This window comes from Moschus berezovskii, chromosome 21 (assembly GCF_049115385.1).
Source record: "Moschus berezovskii isolate FMDL1 chromosome 21, NW_MosBer_1.0, whole genome shotgun sequence".
Taxonomy (NCBI): domain Eukaryota; kingdom Metazoa; phylum Chordata; class Mammalia; order Artiodactyla; family Moschidae; genus Moschus; species Moschus berezovskii.
The window spans coordinates 1,927,231-1,949,509 of record NC_142480.1 but is presented as its reverse complement, the minus strand read 5'-3'; the positions used below and the strand labels follow the sequence as shown (position 1 = coordinate 1,949,509).

The following is a 22,279-nucleotide window of genomic DNA, read 5'->3' as shown; positions in this document are numbered from 1 at the left end:
TGGAGCAACTAAGCCCTCGAGCCACAACTACCGAGCCTGCGCACTCTGTGCCACAGTGAAGATCCCACATGCTGCAAGTGAGACCCGACATGGCCAAATAAATATTAACATTTGTAAAAGCACTGACGATTATATTGGAGTATTCTATTTATGAACACTGATGCATGAGCATACCATGAGTAACAGATGCAAAGATTTTATGCAAAGAGTTCTCCAAAATCTGAAAATCACTTGAATCGCTCCTCCAGGGTAAAAAGACTGAGAAAGGCTGTGCTTTCTTCCTTCCTCTGAACCTCAACCGCCACCATCTTGCCAAGACTTCGCTCTGCAGCCCAATCTACTCAATGATGTGTTTACTCAGGGCCTGCTATGAGCACCAGGCTGGGCACTGCAGGTATGATGGTAAACAAGTCCCCGCCTTCAGCAATTTTAGTCCAATGACGGAGGAAGAGATGAAAGCCACTGTCCTGTTTTGATAAACACAATGACGGTATTGAAGCAAAGAGGAGGCACAAGATTCAAGGAGAGTGAAGGCTGGGGGGCCAGGTGTCGGGGACTGCTCTGGACAATGGGAGCAGCAGGCTGTGACCATCTGTTCTGCAGGGAGGCAGGCCTCATTCTCGATGGGGTAAAACCCTGGGCCATGCTTTCAGATGGCCATGGAGCCAAGGACAGCAGCAGCTCAAGACTCATGTAAGAAACTAGCATCGTCCAGCAGCCGGGACCACGGGGCTCTCCCAGGCTAATATAAGAGGCTGACCAGGAGTTAGAAGTGACAACAAGCAACAGAGACAATAGCGCTGAGAGGCTAGAGAAGAGCACACAACGCGGGAACGACCAGACTCTAATATCCAACCCCTAAAGCCACCATTACTTCACCCCCTTCCTGTTTGTCAGACTGACACCTGAGGACCTGGCCTCTTCCTGTTACTTCAGGGATGGTCCACCATTTATCAGAGTCAAGTTTCTCTCAGTGTGTCCTTGAAGATTTTACTCCAGATGTGAAGGCTAACACAGAAAATATTTATAAATCATACACCTGATTAGGGACTTGTACTAGAATACATAAAGAATACATAAGAATACATAAAATACATAAAGAATACATTTATAACTCATACACCTGATTAGGGACTTGTGCTAGAGTACATAAAGAATACATAAGAATACATAGAATACATAAGAATACATTTATAACTCACACACCTGATTAGGGACTTGCACTAGAGTACATAAAGAATACAAAGAATACATAAGAATACATTTATAACTCACACACCTGATTAGGGACTTGCACTAGAGTACATAAAGAATACATAAGAATACATAGATAACTCACACGCCTGATTAGGGACTCGCACTAGAGTACATAGAATACATAAAGAATACATTTATAAATCACACAGCTGATTAGGGACTTGCACTAGAGCACATAAAGAACTCTTACTCGGGATGTGTGCACAGCATGGTGATCACAGTTAACACTGTAACTGTAGGTGTGAAGTCGCTAAGAGAGTAGATTGTAAAAGTGCTCATCACAAGAACAAATATTCTCCAACTGTGTATGGCAGCGGATGTGAACTAGACTCACTGTGGTGATCATTTCACAATACATACAAAAACCAAACCATCATGGGGTACATTTCAGACATAATGCTGTACGCCAATTATGCCTCAGTTAGAACTCGCTTTTAAGAAGTGTTAAGAAGTCACTGACTATGCCTGAATGTCCTTTAAACGCATCCACCTGGACACCTGTCTCGAGGGCGACACGTCTAGCGGTGCTCTCCTGCCCCTTGACGCGGGGCCGCGGGCACATGCCGCCCCTTCCTCCACTCGCTGCTGGCGCGGAGGCCTTGCCCACCTCAGCGCCTCCTCTCAGAGCTGTCTGAGGGGCGCAGCCTGGCCAGGCTCTTCTCCAGCCCCTCCGTCACACTGCTTCCCTCAGCTGGCACATCTCATCCCAGCTCAACTCAGCCCCTCCGCTAGAGTCTCTGCTATTCTGCAGAATTCTCTGCATTCCGCAATCCTTTTACCTGCACTGATCTTCTCTGCCCAGCTAGCTGGCAAGTCCTTAAATGTAAGAGCCAGCCTTAACTCTTTCCAATTTAATAAATATTTATGAAGGGCTTACTATTAATATTTAAACATATATCCCCTCCCTCTTAAACGTCCCTCCCAACCACCCCTCTAGGTTGTCACAGAGCACTGGGTTGAGCTCCTTGCTATAACACAATTTTTTGAAAATAGCATTTATAACATCCTATCCCCATGTGATATAACAAATTTTTAATTTCTCAATTCCTTACTACCTCAGATAACAAAGAACCAGGAACAAAATTCTGCATTCAACAAACATCAGATTTCACATACTTGGTCACCTTTATAGAGTCTAATACATACCATTTCCCCTCCACACTTCAGCTAAATGGCAACTGCCTTCTCCAGGTTCTTTGCAAAATTCGACAACATCACGACACGTTGTTTCTGGTGTTATAGGAACTTCTGTTAAAATCTGTTCATTGTTGCTTAAGAACACGGTTAATATCATCTGTAAGAAAAAAGATTAAATTAAAGCTACAACTTAAGAGTCATTAAGCAATAAAAAGATTAACTTGCAAATTAAAAATGATTTCCCCATCTTCCTACCACCACTCCATCCAGCCACAACGCTTACAGGACAGGTTAGGCTCACTCTAAAGTTCATGTTGAAAAATTAAAATGTAAGACAAGTCAGGAAAGTGCCCAAAGAGGAGTATTAGAAGGGAACAAGCACCACTGGACATTATAAAGCCTCAACATGGTTAAGTAAGGCACCAGAACTTAATAAGGCACCAGAACATAAACAGATCAACGGGACAAACTATGAAGTCCAGAAACATAAAATGGCAAATGATGAAGGAGGCACCTCAAAACTGACAAGGGAAGACTATTCAGTGAATGATGCTTGAATAATTAATATACCCAACTGGAAAAAAAATGGATTTATATTGCATACTATACACAAGCAATAAGTTCCTAATCAAATATTTTAAAATAAATAACAAAGTTATAAAAATTCTAAACTAAAACTGGGTAAATTTTTTTGTAACCTTGGAGTACAGAGCCCTTTCTAACTATGATTGAAAAACCATTATAAGATATACTCAAGTAATTAAATACAAGGATCTTTTACAAAGCAAAAAAGACAACCTGGGGGAAAATATCTGTAACTCACACCACATATAAAAAGTCAATCTCAATGTCTAAAGTGAAAGTGACAGTCGCTCAGTCGTGTCTGATTTTGCGACCCCATGGACTATCCAGTCCATGGGATTCTCCAGGCCAGAATACTGGAGTGGGTAGCCGTTCCCTTCTCCAGGGGATCTTCCCAACCCAGGGATCAAACCCAGGTATCCCACATTGCAGGTGGATTCTTTACCAGTTGGGCCACAAGGGAAGCCCTCAATATCTAAAGGCTCCTAAAAATTGGTACTAGAAAGACCAAAAATCCAATTTATTTTTTTAAATGGAAGAAAAATATATCACAGTAAAAAAATGAAAATGGTTTTTAAATGAAAGCATATTATAGTTTCAAAAAATAAAAATTGTCCAGTATTATTTTTTTTAATCTAAAAAAAAACACCAAAACCTATCACTTTGACCTAAGAACTCAAGACATACTATATGAGAAGGGATTTTTAAAAACATTACTCCTAAAGTAAAATTTAAACCAAAGATTTTCTTTAATCAGACAATATAGAATATTTGTTTAATCTTTGATCAAAGTCAGAAGCAAAATCTGTATTTGTCCCCAAATTCCCTTCTCAAAATCTCAGCTGTCAACTGAGTATCTTAGTATAGTTTATTAGTACAACATTCTTTTCTTAGAAGTGCCCTACATGCCCAACTTCTGAGATTTAAACATCTCTATACTGGTGGCCAGGCTTTATTTGACCAGAACCAGTCACAGTTACGAACTGCTCCCTGGGCCCCCGTCTCCTCTCACCCCACCTGCCCTGTGGCTGTCACCATGTCACCAGTTCCCTCTCTAAACCTGAACCAAGTGAAGTCACTTCCTGGCTTAAAACATTCAGGAGCCTCGTACCGCCTAACAGCCATCCTTCCCCAAACATTTCTTCTGGTTTATAAACAGGAAACTGGGCTCTTTACTGAGCACTCAGCGGCTAACATTGCTGTGTTCATGTGAATCTCTAACTTTTCTCCCGGAGACTCTCGCGGGGCTTGGATGGCCACAGAACGCCCTTCCAGAAAGCCTGGAGGACAGGATAAGCTGCGGGCTCCCATCAAGGGAAACCTCCTCACCGCTTCCCTGGCCTTCCGGTCCTAGCGCCTCCCTGTGCTCAACCTCGCTGCCTCCTCCCCAGCTCCCTCAGGCCACTGGCCCTCCGCCCCAGGGCCCTTCCTGTTGGCCTGTAAACTCCTGTTCACCCTTCAAAACTCAGCTCAGATGCTGCCACCTCTGCAAAGCCTCCCTTCACTGCCTTCCCTCACCAGGGAGGCTACCTGTTCCTTCCTTTGTGACCCAGTGACCCTTCACACACACCTTTATTACATCACAGCGCCAGCCTGTTTCCCTCCCTCACTAGGCTCCAGGCAATTCACTTTGGAATCTTTCATTCCACTTCCTGATCAGTGTCTGATGCCTGCGAGGCTCCCTGCAATCTGGTCAACTCCACGAATGACACACAAAATGGGAAGTCTCCACCACACCACAGACCGAAGAAACGCTACCCATGCTCTCAGGAGGATACCTCCAACCCGTTCAGCAAACAAGCATTTTCATTCAGTCCTTCCGGAAATTATAAACCCAGTTCTATTTTACAAGAAATAAAAAGTTCTCTCTGCTCACTGATCCAGACAAATTTTTAAATGTCGGGGATCTTTTAAACACTAACATAACTGGCTTGGAGTCTGTATACTTTGGAATAAAGCAGGTAAATCCTGGATCTAGTACAAACAAGTCCAGAACTTTAAGGGCCTTAATGCTATACCAGTTTCACGAGAGCAATGAGAATAGATTTTTATTTTTATTTCCACACTTATTTTACAGTTCTCATGGTAAATCTGCAGTAGGAAATGGCAAACCACTGGCATATTCTTGCCTGGGAAATCCCCTGGACAGGGGAGGTTGGCGGGCGACAGTCCACGGGTCACAGAGCTGGCCACAACTGATCACAAACCCACACGGTAAATATCTCCCACGTGATCTCACAGTCTGTGCTTTTCAAGATCTCACAATATATGTTCCCAAACCACAGCTTATAAATCGAAATTTCAAGGCAGCGAAAAAACTTTTTTAAATTATCTTCTCTTCAAGTGCGGTAACTCCAGCTCACTCATGACCAGGAGGGGTTCCTGCTTCTCCTGGTTCTTCACCCCTTTCAGCCTCATCCTGCACCCCCACACCCACAACAGGGCCCACGGTTGGTTCTCTATACTCTGAGCCAGTGAAGGTTTACACAACCACGTGCTCAGGGAAGCCGGGCCTCTGGCCAGAACCAGTCTCGCACGCTCACACCCGCCACGGGCACAGAGTGGCATCTGTAAAGGCACGGCTTGTGCTTCTCTGCTCAGAAAGCAGATTTCTTTAGGAACCTGTTGTCAGAATGAATGATGGCATGACACTCTGGGGATGCTTTCTGAATTACCAAGACTTGTGAATAAGTTCAACGTGATGGGAGAAGCAGAGGAGAGGCAGAATGGCAAAGTTGTGAGTCTGAACATTAATTCTAAAAAGTTAAGAACTCCCAGATAAATGACCCAAAAGTCATACACATTATTTCAGTTTTTAATTCTATTTTAAAGTCTTTACTAAACCCTATCTTTCCTAATCTTGGCAAAATCCATTTCCTCTAATCTCTACTACTCAGTCAAAGCTAACTTCATTACAATCATGAGATTTAAAAGCTTTTTAGATACATTAAGCTGGCATTGACCTGGATGCTACATACTTCCTAAAGCATCTTCTAAAATTAGAGCTGAAAAGGCATGGGCTGCTACCATTATTACAGCAAGGTTTCCCAGATTAAAAGAAATGGAAGGATCTCAAACAGAAGTAACATGTGCATTCACTCTAGATGCATTTTTTAAAGTATCTTTGAAATCACAATATATCTTACAATGGACAGCATGTCACAATCTAAGGGGTAGTGCTATTTTTTTCTTTCTTAATAGTATGTATAGAGATGAAACCCAATAGAGTTAAGGGTTAAGACGACAAAGAAAAAAAGAAGTTACTGTTCATTCTTCCTGAAAGATTAATATATTGAAAATAAGAGATCTGGTTAACCACAGTCAGAAAAGCACACACAGACTTACACTGTGTGCTGCCACAAGCAGAGCGTATGAGGATAAGGCGCCGTATACGCCTTTTCTCACACCGTCCCCTCTGCCCAGACAAGCCACGCTGACAGACTCTGCCGGCCCCGTCCCTCCTCCTCCACCGTCCGCAGTCGTCCACCGCCTCTGGGGAGCATTTCCTGACACGCTGTCTCTCCATCCTGACCTGGTAAGAGTCAGAGCCTCCTCTTTTGCTCCCCTGTAACAGACTGTGGCTATTTCTGGCACAACGTTCTTGCACTAAATTATCAATGGTTTTCATGATTATATCCTCGACTGAAACAGCGTTTGTGACTCACAGGGGTGAGGTGTGAGCCTGTTACCTGCTCTTCAAATTATCTAAGTGTGTCCCAAGTTGTATATATTTTTACTTTCTAAAAAGTTGTTTTAAAACTCCAAAACGCCATAGGCCGCTGCGAGCAGCACTTGTGTTCTCTAACTCAGAGCCTGAGTGAAGTATACTAATAAGTGGTACTTGGTAAGTGAAAGATGGAGCAGCCTAGCAGGCAGCTCCCAGCACAACCATATCGAATCCCTTAAGAGGGCACCTTATCCTCACTCTCAACAACGTCTGAGCCGCATAAAGCAAGTCACCGGGCACCGAGCACGGGTGTAAGGAGCTGCCTCGGTGGAGCCTTTGCGGCCTCGCCCCACTGACCGGCCTGTCGAGAGCGGCCTCCCACCTCACGGCAGCCTCGCGCCACTGTGTTTCCTTCGTGTTCACCACCACCTCACACACCTGTGTGAGCTGTGTGTGTGTGCTTATCCTCTGTCTCCTTCCACTAGAACTTAAGCTCCTGGAAGAGCAGGGACTTAGTTCACTGCAGTATTTACTGCCAAGAGCAAAGCCTGGCACATAGTAGGCTCTCAATAAACTCCCCCAAGTATATACAGGAACTGTTTTTAAAGTCGGCTGCATCACAAAGGGTAGGTGTCTGCCTTCTCATACTACCTTCAAGGTCTCAAATAGGAAAAAAAGATCAATATTATACCCCTCTAGTTGCTGAGTTACTCCACACTAGAAGGAAAAGAACCTTTTAAAAATGCTAGTGTAAAAGTCAGAAGCCTGTACACACGCATGTGATATTTGGCAGATTCCACTCAAACCTAGACATCACAGACATCCCTTGGTAAAGCCTTCCCGCTTTCCACAAGGTGGCACTGCAGGGTGCAGGGGGTGAGTTCCACCTCTCCCCCAACACACACCTGCAAATTTTGGGGAAAAGAATTAACTCAGGAGAAGAATGAATAGTTTAGTAAGATCATATTAAGTTCAATCTCCATAACAAAACTTGTACTATTTTGGCAAAGAACTAGAACTAGCCTTTGAAGAATAATGAAAAATTTTTTTCTAAATAAGTGAGAAACATTTAACACTCTTGAGAGGACAGATACATTTAAATATTTGAGTTGCATCTATTCATAAGTAGAAACTAATACAGTTAAGTGACCTTTAAATTAGATCCTCAAAAACCATATCAATTATGTTTAGTTCAAGTCACTGGTTTTATTTGCTTTAATCATTCAGTGCTTTAAAAATACATATTCCATCATATGAAAACTTCCTCTCAATAGCTTGAACTGGTGAAATCTGGTTTTACACTATTCCTGGGAATACAAAATATACATCTCGGCTTCCCTTCACCTAACTTATTTAGTCCCTCCAGTATTTAAAAGCATATGCCTTTGGGGGAACCTGTCTAAAACCTTGTAGAAATGCAAAACTCACGAACCTTCTCATAAAGACTAGGTAGCCGTAAGTCCACAGCATGTGTAGAGGTGAAGCAGCCGAGCAAATTTAATCTAGTCTCCAAAACTTAAAGAATCCCTGAATAGGAAAAGGGCAGTATCAACTCCTGACACCCCTACTCCTCAGTGCAGGGAATCACTGTGCACAACGTCCACTGCTTTACGGATGCTGCTCACGTGAGCGTCACAGAAACAGAACAAACACCGATTTTCAGCCACAGGTTGTGAGCTACTCACATGCAGTACGGTCAGGCAGTGCCCTCGGGGCCAGTTTCTCTTTAATGGAGCAGAACAGTATAAACCAGTACTATCATATGCTGCAAATCAACACACTTCAGTATAAAATGAAAACGGGAAAAACCCAAACACACACATATACACAGACACAAATTATTAAGAAAATGAAAAGACCAGCCTGGGAGAAAACATTTATAAAATACATAACTGATAAAGAACTTGAATCCTAAATATGCTGCTGCTGCTGCTGAGTCGCTTCAGTCATGTCCGACTCTGTGCAACCCCATAGACGGCAGCCCACCAGGCTCCCCCGTCCCTGGGATTCTCCAGGCAAGAACACTGGAGTGGGGTGCCGAAAACTCAGTAATAAGAAAACAAAGAACCCAATCAAAAAGTGGATAAAAGATCTACACACCTCATCAAAGAAAGCACCACCCACCTAACAGAATGTCCAAAATCCAGAACACTGAAGATACCAAACGGTGGTGAAGAAATGGAGCACAGGAAGTTGCTGGTGGAAATGTAAAACGGTACAGCCGTTCTGGAAGACAGTCTCACAGCTTCTTACTAAACTAAACGCACTCTTACTGTGGGATCTAACAATTAAAGATTCTTGGTATCGATCCAAATGAGTTGAAAACTTATACCTAGACAAAAACCTACGCATGAATGTTTATAGTAGCTTTACTCGCAACTGTCAAAGCTTGGAAGTCACCAAGGTATCCTTCAGTAGGTGCATGAACGGATAAACCGTGGTGCATCCAGACAAAGGATACCAAGCGGCGATGAAAACGGCCATCAAGACACAAAAAGACACAGGAAACACACACACGTGCCTAAGTGAAGGAAAGCAGTCTGAAAAGGCTACATGCTGTATGACTCTAATTAAATGACATTCTGAAAAACAAAAAACTGTGCAGATAGTTAAAAAAAAAATCAGTAGTTGCCAGGAGGTGAGGGCAGAAGGAAGGATGAGTAAATGAAGCACTAAGAATTTTTTAGGGCAGTGAAACTACTCACTATGATACTATATTGGAAGATGAAAGATGCTCGACATTTGTCAAAACCCACAGAACTGTGCAACAGACACAGTGAACCCTCATGGAAACTATGGTCTTTAGTTAATAATGTATGAACTAGCTATGACAAACGCACCCCACTAAAGCAAGATGTTTAGTAATAGGGAAAACTGGGCCTCAATTTTTCTGGAAACCGAAAACTGTTCTAGAAAAGAGTCGTCTATTAATTTAAAATAAAAAAAAATAAGAGTGCACTACACAAGATACAGGTTCAGTGCCGTCTCCTGAAATACTGACCACCTGTATTCATGCAGAGAGACCCAAGAGTGTGTGTAAGTCTGGGGCATCCTGTAAAAGGCGCTTCTTAGTGTGGGTCCTGGTTCGTGAAGTTTGGGAGACACTGCTTTCAGGGCCTTGTGAAACCCACCAGGGTCAAATGAGCAATCGCGCCCATCAACGTTTACCAGTACTTATTTCTAGGCACTGCCATCTGCACTTCACACATTCTCAATTCTCACACCAACTCTATGAGACAAATACTACCCTTCATTTTACACATTAGGGAAAAGAAACTTGGAAAGGTTAAATAACTTGTCCAAGGTCACCGAGCTAATGAATGCCAGACCAGGATTTAACCCTGATCTGATTGACTTCAAAGCTACAGTCTGAATCACTACTCTAAACCACTCGTAAAGAAAAAAGAAAAACAGCAAAATTTTAATAAATACCTTCGTACTTACAATATACTTGCCATTACTAAATAACTTCTCAATTAACCAAGTCCTATCTAGTGTCTACAGTTGAAAGAATCTGAAATGCACAAGTTAATCATACAAGGAAACCAGAATAAAGAAATCATGCATTTTTTTCTAATTATTCAACTACAAAGACGATCTCCTAACAGATGTTCTAATTACATTTTACTGACCTTACAAAATTTTAAATTAGGTATATTAACAATTCTCAGAATAAGGCTTCCTTTTTCTATATATTTCTTTGTAAAATTCAAGAAAATATATTCCTATATTTATTTTTGAAAAACACTGATCTAATCCTAGGTATATACCCTAGAAAAGTATGTCTACACAAAAACTTGAACAAAAAAATGATAGCATAACTACAGTTACAGTCATGACAGCAAAAAAGCGAGAACAGTCAAAACCAATCAACAGATAAACAAATGTCGTATATCTGTCTATACAATGGAATATTACTTGCCCATAAAAAGGAATGAAGAGAATGCTACATTCCTCAGATAATGGATAAACCTTAGAAACACGATGCCAAGCAAAAGAAGACAGATACAAAAGCTCACATGCTGTATGACTCCACTTACACAGGATGTCCAGAGTAAGAAAATCCACACAGAAAGTAGATTAGTGGTTGCCAGGGGATGAGAGGCAAGAGGGATAGGAAGTGACTGCTAATGGGTACCAGAGCTCTTCTTGGGGTGATGAAAACGTTCTAAACTTAGCTAGCGGTGATGGTTACACAAAACTTTGGATACATTACAACCACTAAATTGCATACTTCAAAGGCATGAATGTGAGCGTATATGAATTGTATATCAATAAACTTATTTAAAAAATATCTAGCTATACTAGTTATTCAACCTATTCAATCAGTATTTTTCCCAATGGAAATAACTTTAAATAAATAGTATATCATTTCTTTGTATTTATTTTTCTTTTCTCTAGTAATAAAGATTTATAATTAGACAAATCCTGTTTTTTCACGTCTGCTAATACCAAAAGTCAAGTACTAATCCTTCTGCCAGCAGGAAAGAAAACTCAAAACAGGAATAATTAGTAAAACAACGTCTCTGAAGAGCACTTTAATATAATCATGTGTATAGACAATACTATCTGTACAAAATCAGAACATAATTTACATAGAAAAGTAAGTCCAATAGCCCTCCTATCTTTTTACAAATGGCTCGATTTTGTCCTTCAGGTTTGAGCCAGCTCTTGTAAACACCAGGATGCTACTCTGAATTTGCTTATAAAGCTCTGAGTTACTATTTTCAAAATGTTTCTCCTCTTTAGAAAACTAAGCAAAACTCAAGTGTAGAAAACAAAAGTTTCAGTGCCTGGAGATTATCTATGCCATTTATAAAGAAAAAAAATAACTTCAAAAGCTGTCTCTTGGGCTTCATGGAATCTAAATTCAGCCACTAATGACATGAACCATGATAAGACGTCCTAATGAAACAAGACAGACCACAGTTGGTACAGCAGAGTGATATGGTGGATAGGGTTTCACCTAATTAGGTGAGGTCCACGGAAGAAGTTTGATGTTAGCACTGTTCAATAACAACTGTACCCAGGATCTGGAAATCACTATAAAAGGAAAACTAAACATTAAGTTACTAATTTCCACACAAAACCCATTATTTTTTTAAAGACTTGCCTAAGTTTTGTCATTAACTTAAAAAATCAAGATCTCAGGGTTTTTAAATAAGTTTTCATAATAAATACCTTGTCTGTATTTTATGCTTATGAAAACTGCTTGTTGGAAGTAGGACACATAAAGAGCTACAGTGTTTCTGTTTTAATTCTGCTAGTACTGACATATCTTAGGTGCTTAAAATGAGAACTGAAGTTTATAACAAGATACTTAACTTCAAAGGACTTGTACAATTTGTTAATAGTAAAAACGGCTATTATTTCAGTGTTTACTATCTTCGCAGACAGGCTATTTACCCATATCATATCATCGAGCTCTCCCAACAGTCTATGGAACTAGGTGCTGGGACAATGGTCACTGCAGACAGAGTAAAGACTGCCCAAGGTCACAGGACGAAGAAGCGCCAGAGTGTCTGACCCAAGAGTGTCCGACTCCAAAGCTTAAGTTTCCACTTGAAGAGCTTAGGAACAAAGCAGTGAACCCTAAAACAAGAAAAAGCACAGAACTATTCAAGTTCTTCCCTGGGAAACTGTAAGAAGCAATCTCTATTCAAAAGTTATGAGAGAGAAACAAACTACTGTTTTTATAGTTGAAGAACTCAAATGTATAACACACATGTTTCTTTGAAAAGCAAAATATTGTAAGTATGAATACAGAAGAGTAAATTAGTAGAGACTCATTACAGAATCCAAAGATGAACCTACTCCACAGCCTGGATGGCCTCTGTGCAAAAAATCTTATTGCAAAATTCAGACTTAAATTGAAGAAAATGGGGAAAACCATAAGGGCATTTAGGTGTGACCTAAATCAAATCCCTTATGATTATACAGTGGAAGTGACTCACAGGATTAGATCTGATAGACAGAGCACCTGAAGAACTGTGGACGGAGGTTCGTAACACTGTACAGGAGGTGGTGACCAAAACCATCCTCAAGAAAAAGAAATGCTAAAGGCAAAATGGCTGTCTGAGGAGTCCTTACAAATAGCTGAGCAAAGAAGAGAAGCAAAAGACAAAGGAAAAAGGAAAGATATACCCATCTGAATGCAGAGTTCCAAAGAATAGCAAGGAGAGACAAGAGAGTTTTCCCAAATGATGAATGCAAAGAAATAGAGGAAAACAATAGAATGGGAAGGACCAGAGATCTCTTCAAGAAAAATCAGAGATACCAAAGGAACATTTCATGCAAAGATGGGCACAAGAAAGGACAGAAATGGTAAGGACCTAACAGAAGAAGAAAAGATTAAGAAGAGATGGTAAGAATATATAGGAGAAAGGTACAAAAAGGTCCTAACGACCTGGATAACCATGATGGTGTGGTCACTCACCTAGAGCTAGACATCCTGGAGTGTGAAGTCAAGTGGGCCTTAGGAAGCATTATTACAAACAAAGGTAGTGGACATTATGGAATTCCAGCTATTTCAAATCCTAAAAGATGATGCTGTGAAAGTGCTGCAAACAATATGCCAGCAAATTTGGAAAACTCAGTAGTGGCCACAGGACTGGAAAAGATCAGTTTTCATTCCAAACCCAAAGAAAGGCAATGCCAAAGAATGCTCAAACTAACGCACAATTGCACTCATCTCACACACTAGCAAAGTAATGCTCAAAATTCTCCAAGCGAGGCTTCAACAGTACGTGAACCATGAACTTCCAAATGTTCAAGCTGGATTTAGAAAGGCAGAGGATCCAGAGGTCAAACTGTCAACATCCACTGGATCACTGAAAATGCAAGAGAGTTCCACAAAAACATTTATTTCTGCTGCATTGACTATGCTAAAGCCTTTGACTCTGTGGATCACAACAAACTGTGGAAAATTCTTAAAAGAGATGGGAATATCAGACCACCTTACCTGCCTCCTAAGAAACATGTATGCAGGGCAAGAAGCAACAGTTTGAACCCTGTATGGAACAACAGACTGGCTCAGGATTGAGACAGGAGTATGACAGGGCTGTTTACTGTCACCCTGTTTATTGACCTTATATGCAGAGTACATCATGAGAAATGCTGGGCGGGATGAGTTACAAGCTGGAATCAAGACTGCCAGGAGAAGTATCATTAACCTCAGATATGCAGATGACATCACTCTGATGGCAGAAAGTGAAGAGGAACTGAAGAACCTCTTCATGCAGGTGAAGGAGGAGAGTGAAAAGGCCAGCTTAAACCTAAGTATTAAAAAAACTAAGATCATGACATATGGCCCCATAACTTCATGGCAAATAGAAGGGGATGAGGTGGAAGCAGTGACAGATTTTCTCTTCTTGGGCTCTAAAATCACTGTGAATGGTGAGATGGTGACTGCAGCCATGAAACTGAAAAGACAATTGCTTCTTGGCAGGAAAGCTATGACAAACCTAGACAGCGTGCTGAAAAGCAAAGACATCACTTTGCTGACAAAGGTCCGTAGAGTGAAGGCGGTGCTCTTTTCAGTAGTCACTTCTGGTTCTCAGAGCTCGATCATAAAGAAGGCACAGTGCCAAAGAGCTGATGCTTTTCAACTGTGGTGCGAGAGGAACTCTTGAGAGTCCCTTGTGCAGCAAGGAGATCAAACCAGCCAATCTTAAAGGAAAGCAACTCTGAATACCCACTGGAAGTTCTGATGCTAAAGCTCCAATACTTAGGCCACCTGATATGAAGATCCAACTCACTGGAAAAGACCCTGATGCTGAAAAAGACTGAAGGCAGGAGGAGAAGGGGACAACAGAGGATGAGATGGCTGGACGGCATCACCGACTCAATGGACGTGAGTTTGAGCGAGCTCCGGGAGAAGGTGATGGACACAGAAGCCTGGCGTGCCGCAGTCCATGAGGTCACAGAGAGTTAGGCACAACTGAGCAACTTACCGTCAGCAATGCTGTTCACGGGGTTCTCACGGCAAGAATGCTGAGGCAGTGTGCCATTCCCTTCTCCAGCAGTCCACGTTTTGTCAGAACTCTCCACCATGACCCATCTGTCTTGGGTGGCCCTGCACGGCATGGCTCACAGTTTCTGAGTTACACAAGGCTGTGATCCATGTGATCATTTTGGTTAGTTTTCTGTGATTGTGGTTTTCGTTCTAGAGGCCACAGGATTGCAGTTCTTGCTTCTTCTGTGCCCTCTGATGGATAAAAAGCTTATGCAAGCTTCCTGATAGGAAGGACTGGCTATAGAGAAAACCGGGTCTTGCTCTGGTGTGCAGGGCCATGCTCATGCTTGCGTACATGCGTGCTAAACTGCTTCAGTCCTGTCTGATTCTTTGCGACTCTACGGACTGTAGCACCAGGTTCCTCTGTCCATGGGATTCTTGAGCCAAGAATACTGGAGTGGGATGCCCTTTCCTTCTAGGGGACTGAACCTGAGCCTCTCAGTCTCTTGTATTGGCAGGCGGGTTCTTTACCACTAAAGGGCCATGCTCAGCACATCTTTAATCCAATTTTCTGCTGATGGGTGGGGCTGTGACCCCCCTGTAGTTTGGCCTAAGGTGGCCGCGTCCTGCAGTCTGCAGTCCCTATGGTAGCATTCCAGGCTCTATGGAAGGGCTAACGGTGACCTCCTCCAAGAGGACTCACTCCAACATGCTGTGCCCCCCAGGACTGCTGCTGCCAGCGCCCCGGGCATGGGACAGGCCACCGGCGACCCAAGCCTCCACAGGAGACCCCCCAACACGCATGGACAAGTCTGGCGCAGCCTCTCAAGGGTCACTGCTCCTTTCCCTTAGGTTCTGGTGCATGTTTGTGCCCTCCAAGGGTCTCTCTTTCCCCTAAGCCTATGTAACCAAATTCTGCTGCTCCATACACTGCTACAAAACAGTTTTCTTCCCTCTCTGCTAGCAAAAAATAGTTACTATTGTTGGCTCAGTGCTCAGTGTCTCACAAGAATCCATATTTAAACACAGAAGTAAAACAATGTGTTCCGTAATGGCAACCCACTCCAGTGTTCTTGCCTGGAGAATCCCAGGGACGGGGGAGCCTGGTGGGCTTCCGTCTATGGGGTCACACAGAGTCGGACACAACTGAAGTGACTTAGCAGCAGCAGCAGCAAGGTAATACTCACGCCAGCCCTATTAAACACATACATTTTAAGCTGCAAATCTGAGAGGACAGTAGACGGGGCCTCAATTTTCCCTTCACTAGTCACTAAACTTGTTTGGGCTTTTGGTAGTCTGATTTAGCATAAATGACCATTTGCTTCTTAATCCATTTGTAAAGGCATTCAATGCGATTAAAAGAGATACACTGAGAATTTAAAATTTAAGCTACCAGAAAGATCAGTCATCAGATCCTGGAGCCAGAAAGGAGCCTTATCTATGATAACCACCCCGCTTTCCCCATCTACAGATGAGGAAGCAGAAACCCAGAGAAGGAAATAATTTGTCAAGGCTAATAAATCTTAGTAGTAACAAAACCAAGACTGAAATCAGGTCTCTTGATTCTCAGCCAGACAGGCTTCCTCTCCCTCAGCAGTTTATTTAGTTACACTGTTGACTTAATATTGAACCAGAAGGTCTGTGAACTGTCCAGCAAGAAGTCTGACATACAATATTCTCTCAAATCTAATTTCCTCCCTTTTTTATTTAAATACCCGGCAACAGCTTTGGGCACTGTGAAAACCAGAAAAACCCCAGAACTTTAAAAATTACAGAAATGAACTGAAATTAAATTACAAAAGAGAACCATGAAACAAAACTGACACAGGAATACATTATCACATGCAAATTATAAAGGGTTCAGTTCAGTTCAGTCGCTCAGTCGTGTCTGACTCTCCGCGACTCCATGAATCACGGCACGCCAGGCCTCCCTGTCCATCACCAACTCTCGGAGTTCACTCAAACTCATGTCCACAGAGTCGGTGATGCCATCCAGCCATCTCATCCTCTGTCGTCCCCTTCTCCTCCCGCCCCCAACCTTTCCCAGCATCAGAGTCTTTTCCAGTGAGTCAACTCGTTGCATGAGGTGGCCAAAGTATTGCAGTTTCAGCTTTAGCATCAGTCCTTCCAATAAACACCCTAGCTGATCATAAATCAGCCTTATAATAAAATTTGAAAATGACTCCATGACCATCAACAGGATCCTGAAAAAGAAAACTCAGTGACCCTATCAGTTAAAGATAATTAACTCCAAGGAATTCAACTGGAATATAACTGAGGTGACCATATAATAAAAACATGGCCACTTTGAGTGAAGATCAAGGAGCTAACAAAACAAACTGCCAGGACAACAAGCAACAGCCCGAGACATTCTCTTGTACACCTGGATGTAAGGGCATCAGCATAAATTACACCCAGGGAACTACACTGTTTCACCTGCAACAAAACCCTCTGAAGGGAAGAGTTCCACGAAGCAGCAAACATTTTAAAAAGCAGGACTAAAGAGAAAACAAAAACGACAGAAACAGACATATATATATATTTTAGTGAAGATTCACTCCAGCTATCTACCTCACCAGCAGTGAAAAGTAAGGCTTATAAAATGACTCATCAATCCTACCTCAAAAAAATTCGTATCCACCCTCATCCAACAGAAACAAGGAAAAGAGCCATTTATGCCCTGTCAGTGTGAGCGGCAGGAGCTTCACCCCACTCAACAGGAGGAGGAGCAGCGTCCAGACAGGGTTATATTGCTCAAGGTCCGAATCTAGACCCAGGGATGACAGCGAAAGCCACAAGGCTCTTGAGGCTCCCAGGTCTCTTTCAGGATAACCATCACAGCTGGGCAGGCCACCTTTCTCCTTCCCTTCAAGATGAGGCAGGCACTGTCCTTATCCTCAAAAAAGAGAGAAAGGCATGGAGAGATCTTCACGTGGGCTTAGCACACTTGACCCCTTTGAGAGTTCTCTTTCAGGATCACAAGGACCCTGGTCCCAGATCTGAGCCCCAGGGGACAATCAAGGACCCCCCCACAAACAACCAAGATCCTACAATCAAGGAATCAGCTGATCTTGGAAATTCAAACCACAGAGCCTAGCTTCAACCTTCGAGGGTCCTGCTGTCGTCCTCCTTGGCTCTGCGTCTGGCGACAGTGGTAGCGATGGCCTCTGACTCACTGACACTCCCCGTGTGCCGGACGCCGCGCGCTCTCCACGCACACCGCTCAGTCTTGCCACAGAGCCTGGGGAAGAGGGTCTTCCTCTCTCTTTTTGCTATTATTCTTCCTTTCTCTTTTTGCTATTATTCTTATTTTTTAGGTGGCAAATTAATACACATGTAATCTTTTTTAATCTAACAACAGATGTTAGATGACTCACACTTTAAACAGCTGGTATATACACTTGCGGAGCTTTCTCTTCACCACAAAACTCTTCTTTTTCCCAGTGAGACCACATTAAATAGAAAATCGGTTTTCCAGTCAACAATTCATTTGAGGCATTTTTCCACAAGAATTTACACAGTTCTGCCTCTTTTTAAAAAGGCTATGTGTTATTTCTCCCTATGGCCAAAGCAGAATTGATTGCGCCAGAGGCGCTGATGCCGTCAGATGAGGAGACAAAGCGCCGACAAGTACGCGACTTAAGGTCACACGGTAAGTGGCAGGGACAGGGCTAGACCCAGGCCTACCTGATTCCAAAGCCTGTGTTCTCAAACACTGGGTCCCACAGGACACCAGTTTTGAATGTTTCTGTCAACTAGACTACAACCCCCTTCAAGACAGTGCATTAGTGTCTCTAAGTCTCCAATGCTCAGCACTGCACTGGCATATCGTCACAGTTAGTAAATATAGCTGTTAGTATAAGTAGCTGCTGAATGTCAGTTTTCTGGCACCACATTTGCCTTCCCTCCCGTGCCATTCTTACGTCTCAGAGTGCCCTGGCACATCACGGAGGCACAGACGTGGCTGCTGAGAGTACAGCTCTCCCGCCCAGAAGAGAGCCGCCTCCCGCCCGCCCAGAAGAGAGCTGCCTCCCGCCCGCCCAGAAGAGAGCTAAGCTATGTTTTTTCCAGTGGTCATGTATGGATGTGAGAGCTGCACTATAAAGAAAGCTGAGTGCCAAAGAACTGATGCTTTTGAACTGTGGTGTTGGAGAAAACTCTTGAGAGTCCCTTGGACTGCAAGGAGATCCAACCAGTCCATCCTAAAGGAGATCAGTCCTGGGTGTTCATTGGAAGGACTGATGTTGAAGCTGAAACTCCAATACTTTGGCCACCTGATGCAAAGAGCTGACTCATTGGGAAAGACCCTGATTCTGGGAAAGATCGAGGGCAGGAGGAGAAGAGGATTACAGAGGATGAGATGGCTGAATGGCATCACCGACTCAATGGACATGGGTTTGGGTAGACTCCAGGAGTTGGTGATGGACAGGGAGGCCTGGCGTGCTGTGGTTCATGGGGTCGCAGAGAGTTGGACACAACTGAGCGACTGAACTGAACTCCCTCTCAGTTACCCCATATAAGCCTTTATAGCTGATTATCAGCAATTCTGCAGAAGGACTCCTATCAGAAACCCACTGGACCATGAGGTATTCTGTTAACAATATTTGAGGCTCTGTTCAATTCGTGAGGCAAACAACCATACAAGGAGATTAAAGTTAGACTCCCACGTTTGTTTTATGAGAAGACACTGCAGTGTACTAAGACACATAAAACCAAACCCGAGTGTAAAGCAGAGGCTGACGACGTGTGTGACGCAGCCTGGACACGGTTACAGGGCCACCCTTCATTCACTTAGGGGTGTTTCACTGAGGCCAACAAGGCGCTGAGCAGGCCCTGCCAACACTGCCCCTCACAGAACGTGGAGCTGAGACAAACAGATACCAGGAGACTCCAGTGGGAAACTGCAGTGTGCCACGAGACCCACAGGACTGCCTGCGCTGGACGCCAGCTTGGGAAAGACCCGCCAAAGGAAGCAACGTGTAGGCTGAGGCTGAAGGAGTCAGCCCTGATGGGGAGTGCAATGCCTGTGGGAGGCAGGAGGCGGGCAGATGATTGTTTTTTCCCCCCATTTTTTTAACTGGAGTGCACACTCAGTTGCATCGACTCTTCGTGACCCCAGGGACTACAGCCCACCAGGTTCTTCTCTCCAGGCAAGAATACTGGAGTGGGTTGCCATTTCCTCCTCCAGGTTATTGGAGTATTGATTTACAAAGTTGTGTTAGCTTCTGCTGTACACAAAGTGAGTCAGTTATACATAAACACATTACCATTCTTTTTTGGATTCTATCTTCACGTAGGTCATTACAGAGTACTGAACAGAGTTCTCTGCGCTATTCAATAGGTTCTTACTGAAGACCTGTTCTATATATAACAGTGTATATATGTCAATTCCAGTCTCCCAGGTTATCACTCCCATCACCTTCCCCCCATAAGCACAAGTTTGTTTTCTACATCTTGACTCAACTTTTGTTCTGTAAATTTGCAAACTCGTACCACTTCCTTAAGTCCCACAGATAAGCAGTATCATATGGCATTTGTCTCACTTCACTCAGCATGACAACCTCTAGGTCCGTCCATGTTGCTGCAAATGGCATTATTCGTTCTTTTTTATGGCTGAGAAACATCCCATTGGATCTCTGTGCCACATCTTCCTCCTCCGCTCCTCTATTGATGGGCATTCTGGGCTGTCTCCACGGCCTGGCCACTGCAAACAGTGCTGCAGTGAACACTAGGGTGTGTGCGCCCTTTCGAATCACGGTTTTTCCAGACACATGCCCAGGAGTGGGACTGAAGCTTATGGGAGCTCTGTTTTTCGTTTTCTAAGGAACCTCCACACCGTTTTCCACAGCAGCTGTACCAATGTACACTCCCATCAACAGTGTAGGAGGGTCCCTCCCCCCACACCCTCTCCAGCACTTACTGTCTGTAGATCCTGTGATGACAGCCCTTCTGACCAGTGTGAGCTGATACCTCACCACAGGTCTGATTTGCGCTTCTCTAATAATGAGTGATACTGAGCATCTTTTCTTGTGCCTCTCAGCCAGTCTCGATGTCTTGTTTGGAGAAATGTCTATTTAGGTCTCCCCATTTAACTGAGCTGTTTGTTTTTCTGATTTTGAGCATGAACTGTTTGTGTATTTTGGAGATTAATCCCTTGTTGGTCACTTTGACTGTAAATATTTTCTCCTGTTCTGTGGGTTTTCTTTTTGTTCTGATGATGGTTTCCACAATTGTGCAAAAGCTCCTAAGTTTAATAAGGTCCCATTTGTTTGTATGTGTGTGCAAAGTCGTTCTGTCATGTCCAACTCTTCACAACACCATAGACTGTAGCCCACCATGCTCCTCTGTCCATGGGATTTCCCGGCAAGAATGCAGAAGTGGGGTGCCATTTCCTTCTCCAGGAGATCTTCCCGACCCAGGGACAGAAACCATATCTCTTGCATTGGCATTCTTTACCACCATGCTGCCTGGGAAGTCCACCCCATTTGTTTATTTTTGTTTTATTTTCATTACTTTCAGAGGTGGATGAAAAAAGATCTTTCTGCAATATATGTCAAGAGAGTGTTCCGCCTATATTTTTTGCTAAGAGTTTTATAGTATCCGGTCTTACATTTAGGTCTTTAATTCATTTTGAGTTTATTTTTGTGTATGGAGATTATGTTCTAAGTAGAGAGTCTGCTTAACTGTTCCACAGACCACCAATCAATGACAGATGCAAACGGTCCATTAGGCACTTCTTTCTTCTGTGCCAAAAACTTGACGTAGTAAGGCTGATACCGTATTTCTGAGAGAGAGTAGTTTAACTGTAACAGTGAAAGTGAAGTCACTCAGTCATGTCCAACTCTTTGCGACGCCATGGACTGTAGCCTACCACGCTCCTCTGTCCATGGGATTTTCCAGGCGAGAGTACTGGAGTGGGCTGCCATTTCCTTCTCCAGAGGATATTCCCAACCCAGGGATCGAACCTGGGTCTCCCGCATTGTAGGCAGACTCTTTACCATCTGAGCCACTAGGAAATCTAACAGTACTAGTAATTAAATATTGATAAAATCATCCTTTCAAATTTTCCTAATTCTATTCATAATCCTAAATCGTTTAATTATTAACTACACTATTTCTGTGGTTGTTAGCACCCTCAGTGGTGCAGCAAAGTTATTTACCCAAAGACATCAGTTAGAACGTATCCTCACAAAACTACAATTTAACATGTTTTCATGTGTGAAAATACCTATCTAAGCGATCTCTAAAGCAATAATGTCTTTTAACTCCATTGGATTGGATCCAGATCGTTTAACATTTTGGAGACGCCAAACATGTGGGGAGAAAAGCAGACATCTACAGGGCTTAGTATACACCAGCCACGGTGACAGGTTCTTTACATGTAACAGCTCAGTTCGAAACCTAACAAGGCAGGCACTTCTATGGCCTCTATCTTACAGATGAGAACACTACGACACAGGGAGATTAGGTAACTCACCCAGGATCACACAGGTAGGAAATTAAACAGCTGAGACTCAACCCCAGTCATCCCCAAATCCGTGCTCTGCAACTACCGCATCACACTGTCAACAGTTTTTCAAACATAAAAGCAAAAATCAGTTAATGAAAACTGCTACAATAAAACATCAGCCAGGTACAATCCTCGAGGAATTAAGTCTTATGAATGACAGCATGCTCTGAAT

The 22,279-nt window shown here is 43.1% G+C and overlaps 1 protein-coding gene across 3 annotated transcripts in view; it reads right to left on the bottom strand.

The window, feature by feature from the left end:
- PPP1R13B (protein phosphatase 1 regulatory subunit 13B) overlaps positions 1-22,279 on the bottom strand; it is a 69,767-nt gene that overhangs the window by 36,709 nt on the left and 10,779 nt on the right. For 2 of the 3 annotated variants that reach the window (XM_055418636.2, XM_055418637.2), the window contains exon 2: positions 2,404-2,551. In XM_055418636.2, the coding sequence (XP_055274611.1) occupies positions 2,404-2,551 (148 nt within the window). Of the gene's footprint in view, positions 1-2,403; positions 2,554-2,643; positions 2,723-22,279 lie in introns of those variants that run through there. The other variant, XM_088829824.1, reaches the window with a different exon arrangement.